Source organism: Bidens hawaiensis, unplaced genomic scaffold (genome assembly GCF_021521415.1).
Source record: "Bidens hawaiensis isolate Kalapana, Puna unplaced genomic scaffold, B.hawaiensis_p1.1 tig00015447_1, whole genome shotgun sequence".
Taxonomy (NCBI): domain Eukaryota; kingdom Viridiplantae; phylum Streptophyta; class Magnoliopsida; order Asterales; family Asteraceae; genus Bidens; species Bidens hawaiensis.
The window spans coordinates 86,792-99,882 of record NW_027492379.1 but is presented as its reverse complement, the minus strand read 5'-3'; the positions used below and the strand labels follow the sequence as shown (position 1 = coordinate 99,882).

At 39.3% G+C, this 13,091-nt stretch overlaps 1 protein-coding gene across 1 annotated transcript; it reads left to right on the top strand.

The window, feature by feature from the left end:
• The first annotated feature begins 9,586 nt into the window (after positions 1-9,586).
• Positions 9,587-12,007, top strand: LOC143549189 (guanylate kinase 2-like). The gene is made up of 11 exons (XM_077040154.1): positions 9,587-9,646; positions 9,924-9,960; positions 10,054-10,122; positions 10,207-10,277; positions 10,365-10,494; positions 10,594-10,956; positions 11,069-11,190; positions 11,253-11,388; positions 11,458-11,494; positions 11,584-11,671; positions 11,762-12,007. The coding sequence occupies exons 2-11, from the start codon at positions 9,958-9,960 to the stop codon at positions 11,838-11,840; spliced, it is 1,098 nt and encodes a 365-aa protein (XP_076896269.1). The 5' UTR covers positions 9,587-9,646; positions 9,924-9,957; the 3' UTR covers positions 11,841-12,007.
• The last annotated feature ends 1,084 nt before the right edge of the window (positions 12,008-13,091 follow it).

Below are 13,091 nucleotides of genomic sequence, written 5' to 3'. Positions count from 1 at the left end.
GCTTTTGGTGCTGTGAGCGTTGGGAGTTCGATCAAGCGTGACCGAATCTCCTGAAAAGCTGCTTCCGCTTCTGGTGTCCAGCGGAAGTGCGTTTTCTTTAAACAGTTTCTCAACGTTGACACGAAAGGAAACGACTTATCCGCGTGGTTTGCCAAAAAGCGATTAAGTGCGACTAGTCGTCCATTCAGTGTCTAAGCCTGTTTGATGGTAGTAGGTGATTCCATTTTGATAATGGCTTCGACCTTTTCAGGGTTCGCTCTGAAGCCATCTTTAGTGACGATGACCCCCAAGAACTTCTCTTCTTCCATTCCAAAGGCACACTTGCTCGGGTTGAGCTTCATGTTTATCTTCCTGAGCGTGTTGAAAGTTTCTTCGATGTCTTTCAACATCGCTTCTGCGTCAGGGCTTTTGATGACCAAGTCATCCATGTAGACTTCCAAGTTCCTCCCAATTTGGGCATGAAACTGGTTGTCCATCAGGCGTTGGTATGTGGACCCGGCATTCTTAAGTCCAAATGGCATCATTTGGTAACAAAATGTGCCATCGGGCGTCCGAAAAGCGGTTTTGTCCTGATCATCAACGGCCATGTGGATTTGATGGTACCCCTTATACGCATCCAGGAAGCATTTAAGGCGAAACGGTGCTAACGAATCCACCTTAAGATCAATTTCCGGTAACGGATAACAATCTTTGGGGCATGCTTTGTTTAAGTCCTTGAAATCTATGCACATGCGCCATTGTTTGTTATTCTTCGGTACCATAACGGGATTTGCAACCCATGTTTGATATCTGCTAACGCGTACGATGCCTGCGTCAAGGAGTTCCTTGACTTGGGTTCTACACGCGTTAGTTTGTTCTGGCCCCATTACTCTGCGCTTTTGTACGACTGGCGTAACAGCCGGATCGCACTTGAGCTTATGCTCTGCCTTACTTCGGGGTACACCAGTCATGTCAGCTGGTGTCCACGCGAAGATGTCAGCGTTTTTCTGTAGTAAGCGTTTGAGTAAGGTGCGTGTGGGATCAACAACTGTTGGGCCAATGGTAATGGCCTGGTCAGGGTATTTGCCGTTGAAGGCCCATCTTTCCGGTTCGGTGATGGTTGGTTTAGCCATCTTTGGTTTGGGTTTAGATGAGACAGATGCGATGCATACCTGGGAAATGCCGGTGATCATCGCTACACCCTCAGCTGTTGGCCATCCTATCATGCCGTGGACTGAAGATATCACGGCGTTGAATCTTGCCATCCCGTCTCTTCCGAAGAGAATGTCGTATGTGTGGTGTGGCTTCCTCATCACGACAAAATCCAGGTCTTCTGTGCGTGAGTGATTCCCGTCCGTAAGAGTGACGGGGAAAGATAGGATACCCAGGGGGTGTTTGTGCTGCCGTCGAACCATTCCATCGAGGCGTAGATCGTTTCCAGGCGTTCCTTGTCTTCGTCATCTAGCTTGTCGAAGAACTGCCTGTACATCACCGTTGACGAGGCGCCGTTGTCAGCAAGAGTGCGAGAAGTGATGTAGTGCCCCAGCTGGCTTTTGATGACGATAGGGCCTTCTTTGCTGGGTCCTCCTGGCACTCGCGGGAAGCGCACCTCAGCTTCCTTCCACGCGCATGGTTCTGTCGCTCGCCTTTTTCTTCCTCTGATGTTGCCATGAACCATGTTGATGCTGATGTCAACGGGCTTTCGTCCGTTGCCTCTGTACCGGTTATCATTCCTTCCTCCCTTCTTGATTGATGCCACAAGGTGTGCAAGTCCTCCATCCTTGACGAATGTTTCAACAATATCCTTCAAGGATGTACACTCCTTCGTACTATGACCTTTTGTCCCGTGGAAGTCACAGGATTTGCTTTGATCCGCATTAGGTCGCTGCCGGATCATTGGAGCTTTTGGCCATGGTAGTTTTTCGGTGGCAAATATCTCCGCGACGCTTTTGGTGAGTGGCGTCCACCGGTGTTTTCGGCTTGAAGGGTGTGTGTTATCTCTTCCGCCAACAAGAGGGTGAGAGCTGGATGAGGTGTCAAAGTTTACCCTTGACTGCCAAATACCTAGCTTCCTCTTTTTGTTCTGCCGGGCGATCCGAACATTGTTTTCTCTAGTCCTTTGCGTGTAGAGGTGTGTACTCTGGGGAAGATCCCTTCCCAGTTGCTTCTCCGTCTCGGCAAAGCGCTTGGCCGCCGTCATGATGGCATCCCATGTGGATGGCATGCCGTCCTTACCCGTCAATGTGCGGATAAGCTCTGGGTATTCGGCGCCCTGGATGAAAGCGGCGCGAACAAGATCTTCACTTATGTTGCCCAGACTCAGCTTTTTGGAGTTGAAGCGAGTGATGAAGTCTAGTAAAGATTCATCCTCCTCTCTAACGCAGTTGAGGATCGTCCACTGTTCTTCAGTATATTTCCTCTGTTGGCTGAAGTGTTGGCTGAACTTGTTCTGAAAGTCCGCCCAATCATAGAAGTGGTGGACCGGTAAACGATCGAACCATGCCCTGGCCGCTCCAACCAGAGTCATCTGGAACATATAACACCACGTGGGTTCCGTCCAGTTACTGACGGTTGCCCCCGCAATGAATCTGTTCAAGTGGTCGTCTGGGTCGGATAGACCATCATAAGTGCCGATGTTGGACATTTGTTTGGCACTTCTCGGGGCGATTGCTTCCGCAATGTCCCTTGCAAACTTGGACTTTCCTGCATTTGCAGCAGTTGGTCTAAAGGTTTTGGAGAAGTCACGTGGGTTTCTCCCCGCGTTCGTTGGTTTAAAGGTTTCTCCAAAATTCCTTGTCGGTTGGAAGTCCGTTTCCTTACGCTTCCCTTTTGCTTTATGGCGAGGGTTTGCGTCGGTATCGGATTCTTCCCGCTCATCGTCCGAGTACTCGCACTCACTGTTCATGTTGAGATGTTGGCGAGTACTGCCGAATTCGTCAGCCTGTTGAAGTGAACGCAAGCGTTCATCCAACTCAGCTTGGAACTCTTTCTGACGTGCTTCGGCCCACGCCTTAACTTGATCGAGTGTTTGGCGAGGGACCCTCGTCCGTTTCTCCAACTGGGCATCAGTGAACCCCAGTGAAATATTGTTTACTGCACTTGTCCCGGCTTGGGTAACCGGGGTAGTGTTCGTAAAATTTGTATAACCGCCGGTGTTCCCCCCAGTTGCTGGGGTTGTGGTTACCGGGGTTTCTTGGTCACTTACTGGCTTTGGGACCGGAGTAACGTTAACCATTTCTTCAGAAATTTTGAAAAAACTAAGAATTAGTTATAGCTTATATGCACGGATGGCGCCAATGAAGAAACACTAAGTGACCCCGGGCAGATTACGGATAATCTGGGGGTTATATAAATGTTTCCCACGAGGATGAGGTCCAGCAAAGAAAGTTGTTCTTCAGGTAACCTGCAAAACAGACACCGTAAGCTCGTCACTGAGAAGGGGGGGGTTCCTCCTTGTGACCACCCTCCGGCGTGAGAATCAGACTAGATTGCTCTGAATATAAGTGTATATTAAGAGATTGCTAGAGAAGATAATGAGATATCCGATGACCTCCTTACCATTCCAAGGTGTTGGAGTATTTATAGCCGAAGGTAGGTTTCCAAGAAGGTACAGCCGGCTGAATAGTATTCCTGTTCTACCAACAGTGGGCTACGCACAAGCCATGCTGGTTGGTGGATAGGCTGCGGCCGATAGTGACAAGGCCGGCTGTATAATGTTCATTTACTGCCGGCTATGCACTGTTCCACCAACTGTAGGCTACGCACGTCCCATAGTAAGGGTTGGTGAGTAGGCAGCGGCTAATAGTGACAAACAGTACTAGAGGGTGCTCCTCCTCGTACTGTTGTCGGTGAGCTGTCACCCCGTGATTGGTTCATGGGCTGTTTTGGTCAGATCATCTGTTTTGCCCATACCTTGGCAGGTATAGTACAAAAGATCTTCCAGAAACATATGGACTGGCTCATTTGGGCGGGAGTATTCCCGCCTTGCTCATTCCTTCAGGTGACTACTGAATTATCAAGAATTAGTGCCTTGTGCGTGTAGCCTTGCTATCAGTGCGGGTAGCCTTCCCTGATGGCTTGTATCCGCAGCTGCGGGAACAAGCGGGGTACTTTACCATTGGGAGGCTTTCCCTGCGGGAACAGCTGGCGTACTGCGCGTAAGGTCTTTATCTCTGAGCATGGTGGGTCCTGCGGAAGCAGTTGGTCGTTGCGCAGACGTCCCTCTTCAAGGTGAGTCTTGCGGGTCCAACTGGGCTCTGCTGGGACCTACCTCTTCACCGACGCATATGCCAAGTTGTAGATATCATATCACGTCTATATGGAATTTTTATTTTTATAAATGCCAATTTCTTTGATGCCCTTCACCTCTCCTCCTTTTTTTTTATAAAATAAACTTCCCATTTATGACTTTATGTTTAAAAATTCTTTTTGAGAACGACAATAATCAACACCATTTCAATATTTATAAAAAAAAAACATTTTTTAATCACTTTTATAGTTAACACCATCTAGCTACAAGCTGTATTATTTATCGCATAAATCCTTTTCCTGAATTTTCTCACAATCTCATCAATTCACCCTTCTTATCAAACTCAAAACTTGAGTAATGTTTGGTATGGATGAATTTTTTTTTTAACCTTTCAAAGTAATAAATTATATCAATCAATCAATCAATCAATCAATCAAGCTCTATATATCCCATCGCATAGCACGCTATCGGTAGGGTCAGGGGAGGGTGGGATGTAGGCAAGTCTTTCCTTTATCCGTGAGAATAGAGAGGCTGTTTCCAGAGAGACCCCCGGCTCATAAAACTACATACAGGTAAACAGAGTAAACATACATCCTACAAGCAAAGCTACTTAGCACCACATAGAATAGCAAACTACCAAAATAGCAAGAAATCTGTAACCAATAAGATTTGGGCATAAGAATCACAAGACAACATCACACAAAAAATATACATAAACAATGAGTCAAGCTAGCCAAACTAGACCCTAAATACAAAGTTAAGCTAACTAGGTACCTTCCCCTAGAAAGTCGCTAACCTTAATCCTACGTCTCCACGAATCTCTTTCATGGACCATGTCCTCAGAGAGGTGCAACTCTGTCAACGTAATAAATTATATGATTGGCTTATTTGTCAAAAGGATTCAGTTACAATAAAGAGGCAGATAAGCGGGCAACAAGCTGTGTTGCCACACTCTTTTGAATGACAAAACCGATCCTACTGGATGAATGAAAAGTGAAATGAAATAGAACATTATAAAAAGAAAATAATAAAAAATGTTTGATTGACCAATCTTCTCCATTCAATTTCCCCTAAAACACCCCCACCCCCACACCACCACCATCACCATTGCTACCACCGCCAACCACCCCCCGCTAACACTGTCACCCTTACCGTCAACACCACACACTCACCCATCTCCACCAACCATCACCCCCCACCAAAACTGATGTCGCCACCCATCCCCACCACCTACCACCATTACGGCTCGTCACCTACCAGCGCCACCACCACCAACAACAACAACCACTTTTACGACCCATCACCCGCCACCCGACATCGCCACTACTACCTACCACCACCGTCGCCTCTCACTACCATTTTTATATTTTTCTCTTCAAATTTTCCTGCATACCAAACTATACAATGTAATGTTTTATTTCATTCACACATGATAATCAAGCATCTCAAATAGAATGATAATTCTTCACTCATTTATTTGTTCATTTTGTTCTCTCGTCTATTGCATCATTCCGTGCCAAGCCTACCAGGTTCGATACGAAGAACAATGAACACTAAGAACATGTCTTCTAATTTCAAGTAGGACTATGTTAAGTAGCTTCTAATTGGCTCCTAAACTACATTATTCTCGAAGAACAACGAATCCTAAAATGGAATTATAACTTTCTTTCTAATACACATAATGAAAACAACTAATATTCTATTTATTTCACTTTCATTTAATTGATTCATTTCCAACTAAACATGTCAAAGTAATAGAATTCAAGGGGCAGTCATCTTGATACTGATTATTTAATCATAACCAGACACGTCACGTGTACCAGTAGATATAATAAGTGGACGAATTAGGTTCTTTCTAGTTACGTGCATGAAGAATTTGAGAGGTGTGGGTGGGAGAATTGGTCCTGGGGCGGTTTGGTTCATTCGTGGTTGGACCACGGACCAGTTGACTACAGTCCACACAAGTTGTTCTAGATACTACGAGGGATTATTATTATTATTATAGGGAATACAAGTTGCTTAAGTGTTACTATATTAAATTCACTCATATTTGCATTTTTTTAAAGGTTATAATCAGGGGCGGATCCAAGGGTAAAGGAGGGTGGGCCCATACCCACCGTCTAGCCAACGTTCAACCCATGTTTTTAGTGTAGTTTACGCTGTGTTCCCGAGTTCATTTAAGAAAAGAAAAGTTAGGAAAAGAAAATTTTCTTTTCATATATTTTCTTTTGGTATCTCCTCTTTCGCTTCAACTTATTTTCATTCCTAGTCTTTTCAATTTGAAAAGATACTAATTCTTTTATTCTACTCATCATTTTGTCTTCCTCCCATCCTTTTCTTTCTTTAAATGAAACTCGGGAACACATCTTTTAAATTTTCCTTCCTTTTCCTTTCTTAAATGAAACTCGGGAACACAACATATTTTTTTCATCCCTCTTTTTCCTTCCATTTCCTCAGTTAAATGAAACTCGAGAATACAGTGTAGGTGTCCACTCAACAGTTATATGATTTGTCTCTTACTGAGCATTTAAAGTGTGAAGAGAAGAGAGAAAATAAACATCAGTAAAATGAAGTTTACCGAAACTAGGGAAGAAAAGAGAAGTGAGTTGTTTAAATTTTAAAGTGATTAATAGTTGATTTAATATCCTTCTCTTTTTACAATTTTCGAGACAAACTTTGGTTATGGTTTTTTACTTTTATGCCCGTCTTATTTTTTACTAAATATTCACACTAAAAAATTTCAGCCGTTTTTGTTGAATTAGTTAATTATTATTATTAGTTATTAGAGTTAATTTTATAAAATTATATTTCATTTAACTATAACGATTTTATTTATTATATATTGCTTTATTTAGAATTTTATCTTTTCCAAATTTTATTTAATAAAAAGTATTCATCATTATAATAATATTCTTTAAAATTATTAAAAAAACAACTCAAACAAAGTGCTACTACCATCTTATATTATTATGTTGATTTTTTTGTTTGTGTAAATTAATTTATATTTTGTTTTCATCTAGAAACTCTTAACAACTTTTTAAAAAGAAAGTTTCGTCTCACGATTAACAAATATATAAAATTTCTTAAGGAACTCTGGAAAGGGCCACGAAAGTTCATTTTGCTTTAAGCCTTCATAATAATTAGGCATGTCTTGTTCTTTTTGACCAGTCAATTTACCCATTCTATTTTGTGCCCCTCGTAGAAAAAATTTATGGATCTGCCTATAAGGCTATAGACACTTTTTATTTATGATCGCGTGTCTGTGTATTTGGCAGGCTCGAAACAACTTAAAGTTCGTAAAATTGAGAACATCAAGATATTATAATTTGAAGTTTTTATGAATAAAAAATAAAGAATGGGTCAAAAGATTTAAATATAGATTGGAACAAATGAAAAGTCTATTTTACAGAAGTGTTCCTATGTTGCGGCTGATTCTTGTTAGCAGGATTTTTGGCTTTGCTTTGTTGAATGAAAAGCTACTGTTTAAAAAAAATTACTATTTCTTCTAATTATTCTAAGAGAATTTACTCTCATGTTAGGTGTTGAACCTTGGTTTTCACTATTAAAGACAAAAGTCTTTATCACACAATCACTTAATTTCTTTTAAAAAAACTAACTTTTATATAGTTAACTTTAAAAAAGGTACATTTATAAAATACAAATAAAAAAAATAAGAACACCTTAAAATTTAGTGACTTTTTTCATTAAAAAAGTTTAAAATGATTGTTAAAGGAACACTTTAAAAAATTGATTACTACATGAATATTTCATTTCTTTCCTTCCAAATTTAGTTAAGATAATTTGTGTTCACTTGAATATCAACAACGCTATCGGTCAAGAAGCCAATTGACAATGGCTCAGAAAGGTCACTATTCCCATGTTCACTAATCATCTATTAGACTTCTCGCTATGAGGCGCTAAGGAGGAAGAAAGCGGGCGTGATGGGCGCTCAACACCACCAAGGGGCGCCCTTGGTGGTGGTTGTGACGCCAGGCGCGGATGGGGCTTCGATGGTGGGGCCCTCTCTCTCTATCTCTCACACACACATACATACATATGTATATATGTATATAATGGGCGCCCTTACCATAGCGGGGCATTATTGGATGAGGCTTCGATACCTCCCAATACTTACGTGGCGTTGACGTGGCACGGTGGATGGGCTTCGAAGCCCCTCACCATAGAGGATAGTCTTAAAGTTAAGTTCTTGTTCACTACGCATGCTTTTAACTTAATTCTGTGTACTTAGAAGACAAATGATTTTTTGTTTATAAGGTGATACATTCGAATATTTCACAAAACTAGGATATTTAAATGTATATTTTTTTATTATCTCATGTAATCTTTAGATTAGTGATTTTTTATGAACGGCAATATATTATAAAAATGGCCCGAAGGGAAGGCCCAAATTAGGACCAACCAAACGAAGCCCAACCAACAACAAACATAAAAAAAACTAAAAAAATACAATAGAAAAGGCACTGGTGATCTAGGTTTTAACTAAAACCGAGCAACATCCTTAACCAACTCTAAAACTTCAACATCACATGGACGCCTGATACCATAATTTGAAGATAGATAAAACATTATTCAACGTCTTTATACTGCTAACTTAAAAGCCATCTGATATACATAGTCAAGTGATTATTTATTTAGACTAATATGCAATTCATGACTCACTTAATATAGTAAATTCATATGACTTCCCCACAAATATCAACTTTTCATAATGTTTAAAATTTAAGAGAAATACACAAATATAAGATTAAAGAAACAAATGGAAAGTAAATGTAAAGTGGTAAACCTTTATTTCAAATCAAAGTCATGTAACTGGAATTCTGAATTCTATCTCAATGATAAGGGCCTATGAGGTGATGTTTCATGTTTGAAAACATGACTTAAGGGGGTTTATTACAGCATGTGTTTCCTTTCAGATAGTGTTCTTGGGTGAGTCAGATCTGAAGCGTCAGAATCAGTATGAATGATTGACATTACGTAAAAGAAAGACTCGCTTGGGTATTGGGGCCGGATTAAAAAGGAAAGAGAAAAAAAAATCAAAGACATCCTTTTCATACCTTAAAAAAAAGGGTAAAAGAAAGAAAATGAAAGGAAAGCGTAGGCATTCAATTCAAAGTATGCAAGTTTCTTGAATTATTATTACTCGAATGCGACCACATACATACACAGAGCCACAGCCACCGCCACCTTCATTCAACCCCACCACATTACATTAACATACACGCACAAGCTGTCGACCTTCTTCTCTTATTGCATCATCATCATCATCACTCGTTTCGTCCGCCGTATTTATTCACTTTTTTAACCCTAACCAAATCTTTTATTAAACCCAAGCCCCTTTATTCATCCATTTCCCCTCTTCATATTCTGTTTATCTCCATTAATATTGCTTTGTTTCAGGTAAGTAATTTTCTTATTATATATGGTTTCTTATTAAACAGAGTAATTGTTTTCTGGGTTGTTTTTGTATTCTTCTAAATTACCCTCTCGGGTTCATTGCAATTACGGTTAGCTGAATTCTGTGTTTTTTGTGTTATCTATTATAATTTGCACAGTGATCAATTTTCCAAACAAAAAAAAAAGATTACATTTTTATATGCTTTCTTGAAAGATTTTGAAATGGGTATGCTATTTTTGTTTAATTCTATTGATTTCTGATAGTTTATATTATCATCAGGTTGCATCTTTTCTCTGTTCAAGAAATTGTTTTAATGGTGAGTTAGATCTTTATTACAGTGTTTTGATAAAACCCACGTTGACAATGTTTCAAAGATTTTAATCATTTTTTGGGTTGTTTTGGATATCAGGGAAAAGCTCCAGCTTTCTTTGTTGAACTTAATGACTTCGAAACAGCAGTTACTGTCGGGAACAAAACGGTGTGATGCTGAACCGATTCGATTCATTTCAACTTTCTTGAAATCTTGTTATCTCGTTTTTAACTATTTTTTTTATGTTTTTAGTATGTAATTTGTGGGACTGATGATCTGACATCGAGTGGAGTTCGTATTCTCAACAAGTTAACTGGTGAATGGTGTGTTTCTGAATCGTTTTATTTAAGCTTTGCTTTGTTTTAACTTGGCGATTACACGTCATTAAATCATGCTTTTGTCACTTACAGGGTGATACCAACCGTTCTAGGAACAAAACCAGAACCATTTAAGGGCCACTCGAGTGTGCTTTTGAATAAAGATAGAATCTTGATCATCAAACACAATTCCAAATCTAATGAATCCGTGTGGTTTCTTGAGGTGGGTGTTTCTTATAATCCAAAAAAATTTCAACCGTTATGTAGTTTTCACGTTTTTCTGATATTGATCTTGAAATGAATGTTCGTTACATATTATTAGGTGGACACACAATTCATTCGGGACCAGAAAAAGAAACTTGAAACAGAAGTTGTCGGTTGGAGTAAGGGAGTTATTGGTAATTCTGATCATCCCGTAGTGATTAGTGGCCCGTCTGGAGTCGGTAAGGGTACCCTAATTAGCATGCTAATGAAAGAATTCCCATTAATGTTTGGGTTCTCGGTTAGCCACACGACTCGTGCTCCAAGAGAGAAGGAGCAAAACGGGGTCCACTATCATTTTACCAAACGCGATGTTATGGAGGAAGATATTAGATCCGGGAAGTTTCTAGAACATGCTGATGTTCATGGAAATCTTTATGGTACTAGCGTAGAAGCTGTTAATGTGGTTGCTGATGCGGGAAAGGTCTTTATTATGCATTTTTTTTTACTTATTTTTGATGTTCTAAGTTAAATATAGATGGAAAGGTCGATACTTTATGAATAATTATTGAAATTTGGAGACGGGCTTTGTGTAGAGATGCATTCTTGATATTGATGTTCAAGGAGCAAGATCCGTGAGGGCGAGTTCACTTGAAGCTACTTTCATTTTCGTTTGCCCGCCTTCATTTGAGGAGCTTGAGAAGCGCCTTCGTGCAAGGTTTAAACTTTATCTTAAATCATGTTACTAAAACAAGTTTTGACTTTTGATATGGTCAATAGAGGGACTGAAACCGAAGAACAGATCCAGAAAAGACTTAGAAACGCGAAGGCTGAACTTGAACAAGGAAAGTCTTCAGGCCTTTTTGATCATATTTTGGTGAACAATGATCTTGAAGCTTGTTATGAACAACTCAAGGTGAATATAACATTTGCACTTTTCTTTTATTATGAGTTTATCTGACAAACTGTTATAATTTTGCTGTAGAATATCTTGGGCATTAGTGAAAGCATGAACCCTATAAGTATGTGTATAGAAATTTGAAGTTACACATTTGACTATATATCATTTTGCAAGTTTAATTCTTATGGGGTGCAACTTTGTCGAATACAGCTAGCAAGGTGTTTGATTTGCCTGTTGACTTCTCATTATCCAAAGTCAATGAAAAGATCCTCATAAACCAAGGGGCTGCTGAACAAATGTAAGCATTTGCATCATTCATATTCCATGCATCAAAGTCATGTTTTGAAGTTTGATTCATGAGGTTTATTCACATAAATGTTTCTTGCAGGGTTGTTGATTTATCTTCCATGAAAGGAGGTGCACCTGGCCGAACGAGAGGGTTGGATATGTATGCTTATGATTCATAAACGATTGCAACTTGTAAACCGATTTCTACTTACGATTTATCATTTTGTTTCTTATATTAAGTTAGGCAAAAGAAAGTGACATGTAGTTAGAAAAGCCCATTTTGTGGGATATTTTTTTAAACTTGATGAATTATGATTTATGAGAATTTAGTTTTGGGGATGAAAATTGGCCATATATATGTTTTTGAGTTTATCTGTGGCTGTAATTTGAAAGTGAGGCCAGATGTTTACACCAAGATCTTTGTTTGCTGGTGTGAGGTGTCATTGTGTGATTGAGTGGTGAGTTTAATGATGGTTTTATGTGGCACTTGGCACAACTACCATTGTCAGCTTTTGGCAAACATGTGATGGGGAAACAAGAAATTGCTACTTCACCAATCACACACTTGCAAAAAATTTGTAACCACTTATTGCAAATTGAAAACATGTGATGAATCATGAATGTGTGGTTTAAAAGGTAAGTTCATGAATCATGTGTAAGGTTGATGTTTGGTTTTTGGGTATATAGTTACATATAAGATATCTAGAATCTATTAAAAGATTATAAAGGGTTCAAGCGACTCTACACTTGGTTCAAACTTATATGTCGCGGTTACTTGCGTAGTACGCAATTTTGGTTGAACTTAAGACTATTTTTAGCAAGTAATGGAGTGGCTAACCTTATTTCTTTCCATTAAGGTTAACGTTTAAAAGCCTACTTGGAGCATACTTTTGTGAATTCCTTTTATAAGCATTTTAAATCATTATTCTAAGGTTAAGTGATCTTACTGGTTGATTTAATTTTCACAACATTCTTTCCCCATGTTGTAACTTAATGATATTCAATCAATAATTAGATTGCTTGTAAGTGCTACATCGTTTTCTTTTCTATAAGAAAATAATATATTGACTTAAATAAAGAAAAGATACATTACTTGTATAATTGGCTTTTAATACTGATTTATGATTTCAGGGAAAATAATGTACAAAAGAATAAAGTAGATACAATTGATTTCATGAAAAGAATATCACATTTGTGCTTTTCCTTGTTATAAGTAACATACATTCTATACGAAAGAGAAACAAAAATAACTATGATGAAGGTACTTGAACACGAGCATCCGTTGAAGCTCATTGATTTGCAGGTGAAAGATGAAGATGAGGAAGAATTCGATGAGATCGAGGAGGGGGACATCGTTGTACGAGATGAGTTCGTATGCCCATGTAAGCGGTGCGACCTGCAAATCCATGGTTACTACATGTACTACTATA